The sequence below is a fragment of the Poecile atricapillus genome, chromosome 2 (assembly GCF_030490865.1).
Source record: "Poecile atricapillus isolate bPoeAtr1 chromosome 2, bPoeAtr1.hap1, whole genome shotgun sequence".
In the NCBI taxonomy this organism is placed as follows: domain Eukaryota; kingdom Metazoa; phylum Chordata; class Aves; order Passeriformes; family Paridae; genus Poecile; species Poecile atricapillus.
The window spans coordinates 142523949-142541067 of NC_081250.1; the positions used below are offsets into that span (position 1 = coordinate 142523949).

Here is a 17119-nt window from a genome sequence, read left to right on the forward strand (position 1 = left end):
TATTTCTCTGCTTAAGAAAAAAAGCTGTCCAAAGAAAGTAGTTAGCCTCATTAATCTGGCATTCCCAACAGGATCAAAAGGCTATGAAAGGTATGGCTTGCAGGTCAGATGATAATAAAAGAAAAAGGTACCTCAGTTGTCGACCCAGGATAAACTACCAGTATTCACAGGGCATGCGTTGTTTTCCTCTATGGAAGATATGGCAAAGCCCTATGGCAGCAGAGGTGGGAAGCATTAAAAAATCCTGTGGCAGACTTCTAAACTGTAAACATTAGTAAGAATGGAATCACACTGTAGGAGCTCCAGTTTATCTATTAACAAAGCTTTATACCTGGACTTCTAAAATGCAGGTGAGCTAAGAGCAGATTTAGGCATGAAGCAATTAAAAAAAGGTACTGAGCTCCAAAGAGAGACATGGCAAGTTATCTGCTATGAAAACAAAAGTAAACCTGATACTATTTTAAAGCACTTAAGGATGTGACTTAAGAGAAAACAGGTATAAATCAGCATCAGCAATTACCAATCCAATGACTGCCCCTTACTAGAGGCAGTTCTTGCTAGTCAAATCAGCAGTCACAATGGGCAGGAAGAGGGAGAGGACCCCCATGGACACCTTTTTGTACCCATAACCAAACGTGTGAAGACTCCACTTTAAACCTAAAGTGCATGGAGAACATGGTATGATACAGCTCCCTTTGAAGTTTGACTGCCTTTTTCAAAAGGAGGAATAAACAGCATCAAAAGAAATCAGCTTGCGAAAAAACAGTGAAGAGACTTTTCAGCAGAAGCTATTTTCCAAGAGGGTACCCCCTTCCTTCAGCCTGTTTGCTGTCTGGATTCACCTCCACAGAGTAGCATGGACAGGTGCTCCTTAGCCAAATTTAGCTGTTGACTATTAAAAATGCACCTTTGCATTAAGGTGTTACTAACAGAGTTGCACTGGACACATTTCAAAAAACTTTAATGCTATTGGGCTTTGTGAGTGTGAAACACTGACCTGTTTCTAAATTGGGGGTACCTCAAATGCCTGAGGCAGGATAAGTGCCTACCTCAGTAATCTCTCTGCTGAGGCACATCTCAAGAAAAAATATTCCGACAAACAAGCAAAGACCGAAAGTGCAATCTGCTCATTTAAAAATACATCCGCCATCAATTTATTCTGCCATCTGCTAGTGAGGTCAAAGGTCAATCCAAAATCTGCACAAGCCAGCAGCCCTCACAAGTGAGGGGCTCTTTTCCCTACAGCCAGTAGCACATGTTTGATGGGCTCAGGATCTAAGCCAGCTCTTTGGCTCCTTGGCCAAAGTGACGTAATGCACTTCAAGCAAGGCTGGCCTGGGACAGCTCCAGGCACACTGCAAACCCAGGCACAAATGGGGACGTCTGGATGTACAGCAGAATGCTGTCATCCACCCTATTCCTTTATCCCTTTTTGGGCCCCTCTGTCTCTGTGTTACTTACATCAGCATCTCCCAACAGCAGTTCTGCAACCCTGCAGAAGGACACTAGGGCATCCAAAGATCCCTCCTAAAAGTAAGAACCACTCTAGATGAGGACACCCACTAGAAAGTTGGGCATTAAGACAGGAACCAACACAGGTCATCTCCCAACACCTCACCACATGTCAGACCAAGGTCCATCTTCCCTCAGTTCACAGGATTGCATCACATGGTTGTTAGCCACCAAGGTATCACAGATTCTTAGGTTGGCAAAGACCTCCAAGACCATAGAGTCCAACCTTTGATAAAACATCAACTTGTCAACTAAACCACAGCACTAAATGCCATGTCTAGTCATTTCTTGAACGTTTCCAGGGATAGTAACTCCTCCAGGGCAGCCTGCTTAACCAACCTTTCAGTGAAGAAATTCTTCTTGACATCTAACCTGAACCTCCCTAGTGAAGTTTGAGGTAATTTCCTCTTGTCCTTTCACTTATTTCCTGGGAGAAGAAACCAAACCCCACTTGGCTACAGTCACATTTCAGTGAGCTGTATAGAGCTATAAAGTCCCTCTGAGTCTCCCTTCCTCCAGATTAAACACCCCCAGCTCCATCAGCCACTCCTCTTACCACTTGCGGTCCAGCCCCTTCCCCAGCTCTGCTGCCCTACTCTGGACATGTTCCAGCACCTCTGTCCTTCTTGTAGTGAGGGGCCCAAAACAGGATACTGGACTCAAGGGGTGGCCTCACAAGAGCTGAGTACAAGTGGACAATCAAGTGGACAATCACTGTCCTGGTCCATAATCACCAAGTCCATTTCTGCTGGGCAGCTTTCCAGCCACTCTTCCCCAAGCCCGTAGGATTGCAGGGGGTTGTGACCAAAGTATGAGACCCAGCACTTCACCTTGTTGAACCCCATACCACTGGCCTTGGCCCATTGATTCAGCTTGTCCAGATCATTCTACAAGAACAAAAACTTGGCAGCTGATAGGAAACATGTTGTTCTGACACCATGCTCTCTCCAGCCCAGTCCAAAGTAAGGCAGTGGTAAAGCTTAAAACATGCCAGTGATCTATCAGTTTAGTATAGCAAACACTTCTGAAAGGAAAAACTTCCTGGCTTAAGTCACACACAGTCTTTAATACAGCCTCTCAAACAGAGTAATTTATAGCAGGATATGCTTCCTGCCATAAAACATACATATGCAGAAAATATTATAAACTACCTTCAAAATCTATATTTAAATTGGAGTACTAACACTCTAATATTGCTGGTGATATCCACCGCACTCACTGACTTTTGAAGTGACCTAGAGGTTTAGATGCTTTAGCATGGCTTGCTGTTATTTTATCTGCAAGTTTTCCTCTACCACCATCTGAATGCTTCTCCAGGAGAGTCACCAAGGCAGACACCACCTGTCCTGGTGACTCACAGCAATGAACTGGATGTAAGGAGCATGAATCACTTGGAAGAGCTAGACCAGCATTTTGATAGAAGAGTGGATCACTTTCAACAACCTGGAAGACTCTTTTACAGCAGAGTATGGGAAGATCCATCAGGCAGAGAGCCACGTCCTCTCTCTACAGAACCTTCCTCACCATGGCTGCTGCAACAGGGGACAACTGCAAGGACATTAATGACAGTTCTGTTGAAGCAACACAGTTCCTCTCTTCACCCACACAGACAAGTAAATGCCAGAAAGAAAGAGTGTTCTTTTCCCAGCCAACTAGAGAGGTCTATAGCCCCTTTAGGCAGAACCAAGAAAACTCTGTCTCCTTTAGGATGCTCTTGGCCAATGAACAACAAAGCACTATTAATTTAAAAATACTGAACTTGCTTGGCTGTGGGAATAGGGACCTGAGCTCTGGTTTCACTCCTGGAATTTCCTGTGATGAACACAATGAACCCAAAAATACCTATGACTTAAAATTTGACTCTGCACAGAACACCAACGTCAAACTGACGATGTTTTGGGGAAATTTGTGCCAAGCAAATGCAATGTTTTTCAGCATGGTCTCTCCCATAAATGAAAACATAGAGGTCCACAGCGTGAGCCTGAAAGACAAACATGCCAAGTCTCACCTTCAGAAGACAGACCTCCAGAGTATCTGTTTCATTTCCCCTAGTAACTTCAGGCATAACGGGGTTGGAGGAGGGAAGGAGGAAAGCAACGCTAATACAACTAAGATTATGACCTTTAAATGTTTAACTAGCAATCTGTTCTTTGCAGTCAAGACAAAGCAGCAGGTGATTAGCTTCACTATGAGTCACTATGCTCCTGTAGTACCATAATTCAATGAGACATTTTAACAGCCTTCAATTTTCCTTGGGATCTGATTACTAAAGATGTCGTCCCCTAGCTACAATTTTGTTTTGCTTCACAAGCTACACAGGGTCAGTCCAGGTCAGTGCTGGACTGAAAGAAAACCCCAGATGCTCCAAGAAATGGGCCTGTTTCCAGAGTGGGCACTGTGAATCTGGGAGAAGGTCTGGAGCTTGTGCCTGGATACAAGCTGCAAACTTTTAGCAAGCTACAACAGAGAGCCTGACCTCTCCTACTCAGTGGTCCCAGGATGCACGTACTTCACTCACTCAGGCTATCCTCTATCCTTCAGCTACACTGGACACACCATTCTTCACTTTCTGCTGTAGCTGCTGCAAATATATTCTTCAGGAGCTCTCTCACACCTCCAGAAATGGCTTCAATGTGGCAGTGTATGAACACCTCCCCACCCTCACCCTACCTGATCCATTCCTGTGTCAGGAAATTGCTGGAGAAACTGAAAGAAAGTTTCCCATGTAATATGTAACACATGACTTCATTGTCTTTCAACCACACCTGGATTTCAGAAGTTATACAGGAAAGGATCTACAGGCTCGAACTGCCTTCTTGACAAAGCTTTTTCCACTTCTCCAGAGCAGTTTCTTTTCCCCCAACAGCTCGATAAGCAATTCTGAAAATGAAAAACATACATCCCTCCTCCCCATAACTGAGTCAGCAACAGCAAATTCCTGAAGCATGCATGCACCCTGATGGCCTCTGGACCCCTAGAATTGTTTCACTTTCCCTCAGCACTTGAGTTCACCAAGCCCAGGCATAGTACAGTGTACTCAAGTTGCACTCATGCTTGCAGGACCAGCCCCTTTTTCTGATCACAGTCCAGAGGGTTACCAAAACACAAATATAAATTAATGGGAAGAGTACATGTTTCTTCCATCAACCCACTGTCAAACATGCTTATTGAGAACTGAACTACACACTGTATTTCCTGTTCCAAGCCTGCACCAGTGGGCACACAGGTCAAGTTTTTATTTAAAAATTACCTTTGGTCACCTATTACTGACCATTTCAAAAGGTTTAGGAATCTCTTACTGGCTGCAAGCTAATAGATAAGGGCTTAACCTTACGAAACATTTGCTCATGGGTTTTGATCCAGAAATCCTGGGTACAAACTCCACTGCTGCGGTCCCTTCATTTGGGTTGTGCAGTTGCAACAATTAGGAAAAAACAAGTAACAAGCTTTCCCAGAGAGCAAGCAATGAAACATTTTTTTTCCACAGCAAGTAGCTCGATCAAAGCCTGGTATTATATATTCTTCCACTTCTTAAACCAAGTGTTCTGCATTATGGAAAAGCTTAATCTTACCTCACACCTACCCTGGTTATATTTTAAGGCCACGCTGAATATGATATATTTTTTAAATCCAGATTAGACTCACCAAGACTCTTATCAGCATATCACTCAGGGGTTTGCAAGGAAAATATCTATACCGTAAGCTCCAGCATGTATGAACATAGCTTCATTAGCATAAACACTTTCATCCCAGTAAAACTGCATTTTCATTAGGCATTGCACTGCTATTCAGAGAGGTGTCAAAGCAGGGTTACTGCTTAATGGGCACAATATTACTGTGACACAGGGAAGACCTAATGAGAGTTTTGCAACATACTATTGCAAAAGGGCTTCAGAACCAGTTATGGCAGAAAGATTTATGTCTGAGATATCTATACCTATTAGAATGGGAGATGTTTTGTTTTACATGGGTAAAAAATCAACACTTTGCCCCTGCACCACAAAGTGAATCAAGAGGAAAAAAAAATTCATCTTATACAGCAAGAAGATAAGCTGGCCAAAAAAAAGGCAGGTGAAGAGTGAAGTCATGTATCAACCTCATGACTAGAAAGCAAGAAAGATGAAATGTGCCTGGCTTATACTTAAATCCAAAATCTCATATTTCTTTCTAAGAAGGCCTTGAACCTTTTCTCTTATGTGCCATTAAAATCTGGTACTTTTGTTTGCACAGTAACTGTAAAGGTGCAGTATGTAGGCACTATGATCTTTACTTTCAACTAAAATCACTTTCAGTGCTTCAATCCTTCAATACTCCTACAAGAAAAACCTGGTGAGTCACTACAAAATGCCCAAATACCTGTGACCTGCACAGATCTGTGAAGCTCCTCTATCTACAAGATTTCATCCCCCTACCAGATGATGGCCAATTCTGAGATGGTATAAGTGTCTTCAAAACTTGAACTGGTGACTTACAGAGCTTTCTGCTGAAATGAGGCATGCCACAGGTATCACAAGTGGAGGTTTAAGGGGGAAAAATGTCTGAATAAATCATATGTTTGACAGCTAGGCTAGTAGAGGCCCTAAACCTTTCCATTTTAAAAGCAGCGCAATCTCTACACCCCATGTCATGTCCCAGGAGTGTGGGAGCAGATTTATCTTTGGCCTGGGAGTCTAGTCTCTGCACAATGTAACTTCAGCAGCTCCTGTCTCTAGTGGGTAAAACATAAAAATCACCATCAGCTGGAGAACAGGCATGGGTTGTGCTCATGTATGCTCAGCACAGGGGAGATGGTCCTTCCCTTCAAGGAGCAAGTGATTGACATTAAGTCAATTAGTTCTCTATTAACATGTAGCCAGGGACATAGTAACAAGAACATTTTTTTTTTCTTCCTGATTTGACAGAAAAAGACATTGAAACATGTTTTAATCTGCAACACAGACTGATAAAAGCAGCTGCCCTACAGACAGGCTTAATTCTCCTTGGAGGGTTCAGAGAGCAGCTTTACTGCCTGCCGGATAAGTCATGTTTACAGCAGATCCTCCGAGCTGCTCAGCCTCCTGGATGAATTTAGAAATCAGACCAGAGGGTAGATTTGCAGAGCAGTAATTAGCACAGGAGACGGTGGAGAAGCGATTGAGAAGAATAATTCAGTCTGTGTCAATATGGGTGGCTTGTCCAAACTCCAGGGCATTTCATGGAAGAAAGGCAGAAAAGGATGAAACAAGGGGGATCTGCATTCCAAAACTACTTCCCACAGACCACCTTGAGAAGCCTTAATCAGCTTTACAACATTTCCTCCTTCCCATTTCAGAGCTTTTTAAATTTTTTATTTATCTATTTTTTTAATGTTAAAAATAAATGGGGCAGGCCATGGGTATCCCTGACAGGCAGCACCACCGTGTTGCCACAGTGACTGTAACAGTACACGGTCAGTTGGCAAACAGAGCATTTCCTCACCACTGTATTTCTGCTAATGAGTCAGCAAGTGCCTTAACTTAAACATGCCACCAGCTTGATCAGGCTTGTTACTGCGCCACTGCACACCAGAGCAGAGCAGATGGAAGAGCTCCTGTTGTACCAGCTGGATTTAACCCCACCACCCTCTAAACCACTTCCACAAAAAGCCAGCACAGGGAACTCCAGCCACCATTTTTACAGAACTCAGCATCATCATTTCCATCTCAACATCAAAACAAAATAGATCACTAGAAGAAGTTAAAAAAATGTAACTAAGCTCAAAAACAAAACCCAGTTGAAAGGAGGGCCAGGAATCATCAGGCGGTGCAGCTCCTTCTGGGTTCTTCTGATACAAAATTGAACCACAGCAGCAAAACTCATAGGTTGCATCTCATGTGAAAAGTGAGTAGAGAACATGTCAAACAAGTTTCTGTAGGAAGCGTTGGTTTATTTGTGCTCCTCTCTATTCTCAGGAGCTACGCATTGTTTTTTTAAAGTCAGTAAGAACCTGTTACTGACATTTCAGTGACAGACAAAAAGCAGCACCAACAGTGTCAATTCCAACACATACTCCTCCAGTTGCTCCTAATATGTTCCTACTCCTGGATTTGAATTTGTGAACGCGGGTCTCAGAGCACACATAACCACTGCAAACTCAAAAGCATAGAAACTATGAAAAACATTAATTTGCCTTATGTGAATTATTTAAGTATTCCTTAGACTTCAATATTTAAAACAACATAAGTAGATTCATACAAGACTTAAATACAGAGTTTTGGACAGATCAAGTAGGAGGTGGACAGGTCTTCTTGATGAGCATTTCTTGACTTTCTGAAAATGGCAAATGGGCATTAACTCAGAAAGTAAAAAGTGGTTCAAGAAGAGAAATAACACCACAAGTAAAAGGAGACCAGATCCAGCCCTTTCCAACTTCCAAACTGACTCTGCCCTCTCTCATTTTCCAAGGCGTTTCCCATCCCTATCTGTGCCTAGTTGAGACAAGCGTGTCTGACATAGCCAACAGTGTGCCCTGCTTGATGAAGGAACAGGAATTCCTGAAAAAAAAGCAGGGCTAAGAATAAATCCCAGGGGTTAGAATAAGTACATGAATTAAGTAAAGGCACACGTAAGATTTATTAGGTCTCACACCGTAACAGCACCACGAGTCCTAATGGTGCCCTATTTGCTATCCATGTATGCCTTTAAATCAATAATAGAAGTTCACTTGGCACAGTAACATATCATGAAGAGTTTCACTTGCAGTGGTTTACTTTTAGCCCTTCCCAATTCACTTGTGTTAAGCCAGAAACTGGTGGGAAAAAATGAAGTCCTGCAGTGTCTACAAGCTGGTGTGCATGTAGAGTTGCCAAGCAATTTGCCAGGCTGGGACTGCTGTATTACAATCAGTAAGCTCAGAATGGACATTAGACATGTGAGTTAGACAGTGATCATGAACACTAACAGCAAGTAATTTTACCTCCAAGGATAGATTCCTTTTTATTTGGAACCTGTGATCTGAACCCTGAAAAGTCAAGGCATTACAGAAATGGATGCTCATGTTGCTGTTACAGCCAGCCGGCAAACACTGCTGGACAAAGTGCCTTGGAGGGGAGCATGGGCTGTTCCAGGCAGTCCAGCCAAAAGGGCCATCAAAAAAGCCCACAGAGATGATACCATGAAGGGCAGGACTGTCACCACCAGTGGTAAATGGCCAAAGGAAACAACACAGAGCAGAAGGAGAAGTGAAAGAGGGGAACAAAGAGCCTTCAGAATACAAAGCCACCAACAGCAGGTTTGTTCTTCCTCCTGTTTTCCACATTAAATAACTATACATCTGCCATCACAACCAGACTCCTCTGCATGGCAGGATCACCACCTCTTGAGGCTACAAAAGACTTTCCCATCTTACAGAGCACATAGGTGCCTCTGGTGCTCTGTATATTCAGTATGGGGACAGTGACCTTCTAAGGAGGTCCCACATCCTTCTGTTCAGCCTCACTTTCAAGGCTACATACAGGCAGTAGTATAAGCTTGTTTGCTGTGGTCCACAAGCCCCTGTATTGCTCATCTGAATCAACACTACCACATCATTTGACCTAAAATGACATCAACACCTTCAGTTCCCAAGCAGACACTTCCATCTAACACTAACTTTGGGGCTGGCTTCTCTGCTGGAAGCATGTCTCCAGTGCAAAAAGGATAGTAAACAAATTTATTTGCACAAGCCTTTGGAGAGCTTTGAAGGTGAAGCAACATTCAGTCACAACCAGTGTGCTCCCAGTTTAAGTACAGCTAAATGGCCCTGCAGCCACACATCATCTCTTAAATCACTATTTTCCTGATACATCATTAATGTGAATTAAAAAAAAAATAATATATATATATATATGAAGTCATAATGATCCTGCCCTTTTTAAACACACCTGGTATTTGCTGGTCCTGCATCCCAATTGCAGGAACTTGCCTGGGATCACCGGGAAAACAAATAGAAGGAATGTTAGTTCCAAGGTCTACATATTTTTTCCATGATGAAAAGGGTCCCTCCAGGGCTGGTTCAGACACAAACTACAGGAGATGAGGAACGTCCTGGCTAATGCCCAGGGGTCTGCTCACATTCACTGCATGCTCCTTAGTACAGCTGCCTACAGTATCTCTTATTTCACAACAGGTTCTTCTATTTGTACAAACCTCACTCAACCTTCATTTGCTGAGGACAAACAAAACTTAATGGAACCCCACAGTGCTCCCAACAAGCTACGGCACAGCTCTTCCTTTATTTCTCTTGTTCTACAAGAGACTTAAGGTGACCAGCTTACATGAGCTGTCTGGGAAAACAGTCATCTCCTCAGGCATGCAGTGTAGGCTGAAGATCTTGGAGAGACCATTTTTGCTAGAAATCTCACTGTGCTCAGCAGGGAGAGAGGCCTCTTAGCAAGAGGCTGGAAGGCAGCAACAGGATTTTGCAGCAGCTCTGAGCCCTCACCACCAACAGTGGCTCTGCTGTGCATTCAGGATTATTGATTATCCTCTCCTAATCCCATGATTGAATGCCCAGGGCAAAAGAAAAAAAAATTGTATTATATATAGATAGATAGCTATTTAAAATCATTAACAGAGATTTATATCTCTGAGCTACTCTTCTGTTCTCTAGGGAAACCAGACAGCTACATATTAAGAGACAGAAAGCTACAATAAAATGAAAAAATGAGCTTCAATAAATCATTAAACTAAAGCTTATAATGTTTATCTGCAATGTCATGTCCTCACAACCTACAAAAGCAGATGCATAACTTTTTTGTTTTTCTTTTATTAACCGTTAAACTGTCATGTAACTATTACAAAAGATTGAAGCTTTTATTTTTAAAGTGTTGAGCATTAGGGAATGCAGTTTCTTGTCATGGAAGGGATGGATACTTGAATGCCAATCTGTATTTTTTAAAAAGGAAATGGAGATAAAATATATGCAAATGAAGTTTTGAGGGTGAGGCTGTTCACCTTCTGCTGACGAGCCGGGAGCTAGATGTGCACAAAACTTCATTAACAAGGCAGCTCTGTGAAATTATTTTTACCAATTCTGCTCCATCTTCCCTCATTTAGTGTTCTGGTACACTCCATCCCTGTATTTCTAAGTATATGATTCATACAACAAGGTAAAGGCAGCAGTAGAGCCAGTCTGAAGGCTACTCAGCAATGAAGGAAAGTCCTGTGAGCCGTGGAACTCCTGCCATGGGAGGAGAGGACAGGCAGAAAATGTGGAAGAAGACAGACTCATTTCAAGAGCAGAAGGAGCTTTTCAGGGTCAGCAGCTGCTTTCCTACCCCCCTCCCTTGCACACAGCACTGGTCGCTCCCCAGCCAGCTTTGCTCTCCCTCCCCAGCCCCAGAATAGCTGGGAAGATGGAAAGCCAAGGGCTGGGCACTGCCATGCAGACAGAAGGGTGGAGGAGGAAAAGGATGGCCCTGCAGACATCCCTCTGGGACACCAGCTGATGGCAGATGCAGACAGCTGTGGCCCAATGTCCTCCCCAACAGGATGGGGCAGGTGCACAGAGAGGGGCAGCTGCAGCCCAAGGGGCCATGTGGCCATGTCCCCAAGTCTCAGCAGTGACCAAAACAAGAGGCAGCCAGTGTTGCATCAAGAGCAGTGTGCCTGCATGATCTCTGTTAGAAGCTCAGCTCTTCCCACTCTGGGTAGTTTTGTGAACACCACTGACATTTTCCAGCTTTGCACTCTAACTATCTACAGGCACAGACCCTTCACCTCTCCCTCTGATGTTCTACTACAGCCACCAGCACAAAGAAGAGAGAAATTAGCTTCAGGTATTTTAGGGATCCAAATAACTACATGAAACCTTGTTTCCATTTTTTAGAAGAAGAATAGAGCAGTAAAGCTCTCTGCTTCCTCAGGCTTCACATCCAAAAATTAGCATTTGTTTGTTTTACAGAACAGGACTTTCCCTATTCAATTTAGACCCAATCTGTTAATCCAGAAACAAAAGCATAAAAATACTGAAATTATGACTAAGGGGGATTTCAAGAAGCCTACACTTCACTCTGTTTTCCAGAGATATTAAGAATAGACTCTTACAGCTATACTACTATATTTCCTTCTGGCACTAATGTAAAATTCAAAGCTGCTGTGCTGCTTTTGTCTGCTGCTGCTGCTGATGATGATGTGCAGTGTAACTGTGTGTTCGATCCAGTCTGTGAGGGCTGCTCTTTAAAAGCCAAGTTGAAGCACGATTTCCAAAATCTTGGTCATACAAATCCATGAGCAAATCTCTCAACTGCTCTATGCAAATGCTCAAATTTCTGCTATGCTCAAGTCCTTGAAGACCACCAAATTAACAAGCTCTAGCCCACATGACTAAGGTTCACAGAAGTTCAACCCCAGCTTATGTAAGAGACAGAACTGGTATGTTTGCCTTTAAAAAAAACCACTAAGATAAATCCTAGGGTCAGCAAACATGCTGTGCAATATTTAACAAGAAAAAGCTGTGACCTTAACAGGATTTGCAGCCTAAAACTGCTCCTGAAGGCAACAAACATGACATGATCTTTCTGACAGCTGTGACAAATTAGGTTTCATTTGCCTGAGAGCCAGCCATGTTCATTTAACTGCAATTACGGGCACATCATGATCCCCATGCTGGGGAAAGCACCCAGCCATCGAGCCAGACAGCGGAACAAAGCATCTTCTACAGATCAACCTTTTCAAATGCTTCTCCTGTAACAACACCAAGTCTCCAAAAACAAACACTTGCTAACATGCACCAGTAGCTTCCCCAGGTGTTTACTGTGGTCCCTCAGCTCTTTTTCAACCAGTGGAACAACAAAACCTGGTTCAGATGCTTTAAATTCTGCATCTCTTCCCTGCATGCCTGGTTTTAAAATGCAGCGCTTGCAGGGGAACATGCTATTTATAGCTATTTAGTGTTGGGTTCAATCCAGGAGATTTGAAAATTGTTTCATTCAGCCTGAAACACTATTCTGAAAGACTAAACACATAAATTAATTAGCTTGGGCTTTTTTTGTAACATCTCTTTATGCCTGAGAACATACTTGGACATTGTGATCTGCAGAGCAAAATTCTGCATACTTACCTATAGTTTCATAAAAACTCTCTCCTCTGCTTATACTTCAGCCCCACCAAAGAAGAAAACTTTGATCAATTACATATCCACCATTTCAACATATTTAGTTGGTGAATTAATTTAAAGGGAAAAAAAAACCACCTCTGGGATGTGTCCATCAGCTTCCCTGAAAATTCCTAGATAAGAGATCCATAGTGACTCTAATCCATTTAGACTCAAAACACACCACTTGTTTTTTCTTTAAGACATCATTTCTTTATTCCCAAGCAGGACGTTCCCAGCCTACACATTCGGTAGGCAGGAATGCAGGAGCCCTGGTCTGTCTGTTTGCTGTTGAGGCACCAGCTGCCAACAGCAACAGGTGTTTTCTGGTTTTCTTCTCAAGAGAAAGTCCTAGGCACTATCTCCAGTGGAATGCAAAACACCAGCGTGGCACGTAGGGCCCGGCACGGAGCCGCATTCCTCCGGGAGCACACGGGCAACACAACCTCCACCGCAGCACCACTATCTCAGATGCTTTCCTGGGGAGTGAGCTGGGTCTGGGTATATGCACTCAAAACATCCAGCCAAATCACCTCGTGATCACATTTTTTTTGCAAGGAAAAGCTTGCTTATCAACAGCTGTGGAGCACTGTACATTTGTGCAGTACAACATTAATTAACAGGACACCATCAGCTGTTAGTTCACCAAGGCTGAAGGCTCTGCCCTGGCAGCACCTAGCTTCTATTCAGTATTTCTGTCCAGGGAAAATATTCAGACTTTATTTTCAGTAACAGTTTTTTTCTTTTCTACATCTTCAGTGAGCCAACTGAGCTAAAATTTCTGAAAATAACATACGCAGGAGGAAAATGAAAACAGCAGAATTAAGAAAAACAAGTGGCTAAGATGAGGGAAAATGTGGAAATAGATCTGTGACAAAAAACTGCAAAATAACCCATGACCAAAGCAAACAGCCATGTAACATGCCACCAGCATCTTCTGAGAAATACTTACCAGTGAGGCATCACACAATGTAACGCAAATTTGAAATTAAATCAAGTTTTCTTCTGATCTTCAAAGCCTTGTAAATGCATTAACCTTTACTCTGTCTAGTCCTTCATATCTACAGTGAATTAAGCTTAAATGACTGTAAGATTCAATCATAGACTCCCTGTAGGAGTGATTTTTCTCATCCTGTTGTACACTGGGAATTTTTAGACAGCAGTTTTCTCATGGTGGAGACAGATGACAGCACCTAACATACTCCAAATGGGAATGTGATACAAGCAATAAAGCAGCCACCCAAAACCTAGTCATGCTGTTCATGTTTACAATGTAAAAACTTATGTTTATACTGATAAACACAGCTTTTGAAAAGGTTATTTCCCTCCTCCTCTGCAAACAGAAAAGGTTAACTTCATCATCTGCTGCACACACGTCAAACCATCATGCAAAGGAAGGAGCTGCAGAGCGCAGCCCTGTATTCCTCTGCACCAAAGAACCTCTCAAAGGATCCCTGCCAAAATGCCCAGGAAACCATCCTCATGTTATACTAACCTGCCTCAAATTCCTCTGCAACAGCCTGCTTCTTTAGTAGACTCAATTTTAACAGCAAGCCTCCAAGTTACAGCTTATGAACAAGTCCTCAGACCAGTAAATCCAGAGGGAGAACCCGGCTTATCTTTTTGTTTAGTGGAGTCATTAACAGTGTAGTGACAGGAGAGTTCCTTCCTCTGCCTGCTTTCAGATTAACCCCACTGACATAGCTAAATCACAAAAATGTACTTATTCAGTCGTGAGTGCTGTTCTGCTGAGAGCTGTATTCAGCTCAGCTTTACTCTAATTCCTTGAAATATATATATATATTTATTGATAGGGCAAGGACGTCAGCACTGTAGCAGTAAATACAGCAGCACTCAAGCTCAACTGCTGCCTGTGAGGTGTATCAGCAAAGTTCAGAACAATCATTTCATCCACGGGCAGGCAAGATGTTCAAAATATAAGAGGTCATTTCAGCAAAGCCCAGAGATGCAGGAGCCAGAGCTCCTTTGACAGTTGCCTGGCAACACTGTTATCTTTTATCCATTTATATTATTTTTAATACACTTATCCCCAGGTCTCACCCAGAGTTCACTCCAAAGAGAGTTCAGCATTTTCAGTCATTGGGGGTGTTTCTTTACTACAGATTTTCTGGAAACAACTGAGTTCTGCCAAGAAGAGCATGGAACACGAGGGCTTTCCAAGGACAGATTCTGGAATGGGCTGTTTTCTCCTTGCAGCCTCAGTTTTAAGTCACATCATGCACTTTGTCAGGATGTTTCTCAACAAGTACCTCTTATGACTGCTACCTTTCGTCAGCATCCAGCCAGCCACTCAGTGCATGCCACGAAGACACAAGCTGCACTGATTCTGTGAGCTAAAAATACCAGTTAATGGGAAGCTACTGCAACATTAAACACATTTTTGTTCTTAAAAAATGTCAAGTTTATTCCCTTGTCAATAAAAACAAGGCAAATTTGAAATTCAAGAGGACCTTGATTTGCCACTAGGTTTTCCAAATGAAAGAAAAAAAAATATTCAATTATTTATTTCTGGAGAGAGAAATCTTCTCTTGTCCCACTTCCTCACTTAAAGAAAACACAACTAATGCCCACACAGAAAACACCCTAAAGCCCTTTGGGCATGTTTTGAAGAAGCTATTTAGAGTAAGGATCATGGGCATTCTCTGTCCTTCTATTTATAACGAGGCTCCACCATCCCCAGGAGCTAAAGCAGAATGAAAATGGGTCACATATCTAATTAGCACTATAGAAGCATGAAGCCCAAACATCCCTGAAATGTAATAAATTTCTTTTTTTTAGTAACTTCAGCTTCATTAGAATATCCCACAGTCACCTATGTCAGAAGCCAGAAGCTTAAAAAAAGGGTACCATAAAGCAGGCACACATCCAGCATCATGCTGCTTTACTGCTGGGGAAGGGGAGACAGTGCTTTAGACAAATCTAATCTAATCTATTAACTAAAAAAATGAAGCACTCTGTCCTATCTAGCACAGCCTGTTGTTTAATCAGTTTTTATTGAAAAAAAAAACCCCAAACAAAACAATATAACAAGAATAACACAATTCTCCTGACTACAAAAACTATGCAGATCAACTAGCATGGATGAAGCACATTTAAGGAGAGCAGTTTCTAAAGCAGACAAATGGACAGAAACTGGTGGCTTCCCCCTTTCTCTCAGCAAAGATGCCACACTGCCCCATGCTTTGCCCCCTCCTGCATGTCGATTAGGAAGCCGGTGAGCAAATCCCCCCAGCTCTGCTCTTGGCTCTGCTCCTCATCCACACCTCTCCCCCATGGCACACGAGTGTCAGACAGCACATGGGGCTGACACAGACACCGTGTTTGCATTACAGGTGTGTGCCCTGGCAGAGAGCACCGGGGAGCTGCTGCTCCTGCTCACCCAGGGCAGGCAGAGGGGGTTGCACGGGTGGGTGGAGGGGAGCAGAGGCAGCTGCCAGCTTTTCCTCCGTGTGTTCACAGCACACACATGGCTCAAACGTGCACAATAGGCTGTCATACTTTGCTTTCCCCTCTGCTTCCATAGCCAGCTCCTTGCTTTCACCTCCCAGGGCTCACTTTAGTTCCAGGCAGTCTCAGCCTCCTGCGCCCAGTGCCCAAAATTTCATTTGCTTTGGGCAAGCTGGGTGCCAGTGAAGCTGTGGGTACCCAGCAGCTCAGGTCATCCACCCAAAAAGACATCCAGTGAAGATTTTCACATGCAAACTCACTCTCACTGTGAACAGCACTCTGCACTTCACTTCCATCAAAGTCAACAAGCCATAAACACCACTCACCCGTGAGGGTTTGGAAGTCACTACAGCCTCCTGGGAAAAAAAAAACTACTATGAAAAAAATCAGAGGGGTGAATTAATTGAGCCTGCAGCTGTCTGCTCTACATATGAGATGTCACGAAGTTCATGTTGCTGCACAGGATTTTTTTTTTTTATAAGGGATGAGCAGGCAAAAGCAGTGAAAAAACCAGAATGGAGTGTTTACTCTGCCCATCCATGACTATGCTTTCACCCCACAGGAGACTATGTCTTTTGCAGGACTTGGCAAATGAACACTGTGAAGCATCTTTTCCAAAAATTCTGCAATTCTGTTTATTACAATGAAAACATTTTTCCTTTTGTTCTTTTTGTTTAACTTCTTTTGTCACAGTGGAGAACAAGGGACATGATAAGAGTGAAACACACAGTATATTATTTGGTTTTATCTAGTAACTTCTTGATCTGAAAATAGAAACAAAACAGACTCTCAGATATAGAGACATATATACAAAGGCATGTATTTTTAAGTTGCATGAGACGGTCATTCACAACCCACCAAGCCCTCCAAAACTCTCGGCAAAATGCTTGGGTGCAACAGAAGTTATAGGTAAAGCAGAGCAAACAGCAATGGATGATCAATATCAATGGTGGAGATCAGCAAAGGCTGGAGACCACTGGTCCAGTGTCAAGATCAGATCTTACATTATCACATCTCAGGTAATAATCACCATTTTTATTGTGAGAA

General features: G+C 42.9%; 1 protein-coding gene across 16 annotated transcripts in view; it reads right to left on the minus strand.

Moving 5' to 3' along the window:
• Positions 1-17119, minus strand: part of MTSS1 (MTSS I-BAR domain containing 1) — a 125594-nt gene that overhangs the window by 46961 nt on the left and 61514 nt on the right. Inside the window, exon 1 of one of the 16 annotated variants that reach the window (XM_058833447.1) lies at positions 13557-13812. The exons of 14 other annotated variants lie outside the window; for them this stretch is intronic. Coding sequence is in view for 1 of the 2 variants with exons in the window: in XM_058833445.1 (XP_058689428.1) it covers positions 2069-2117 (49 nt within the window). In the remaining variant the exon portion in view is untranslated. Of the gene's footprint in view, positions 1-2068; positions 2133-13556; positions 13813-17119 lie in introns of those variants that run through there. One more of the 16 variants, XM_058833445.1, reaches the window with a different exon arrangement.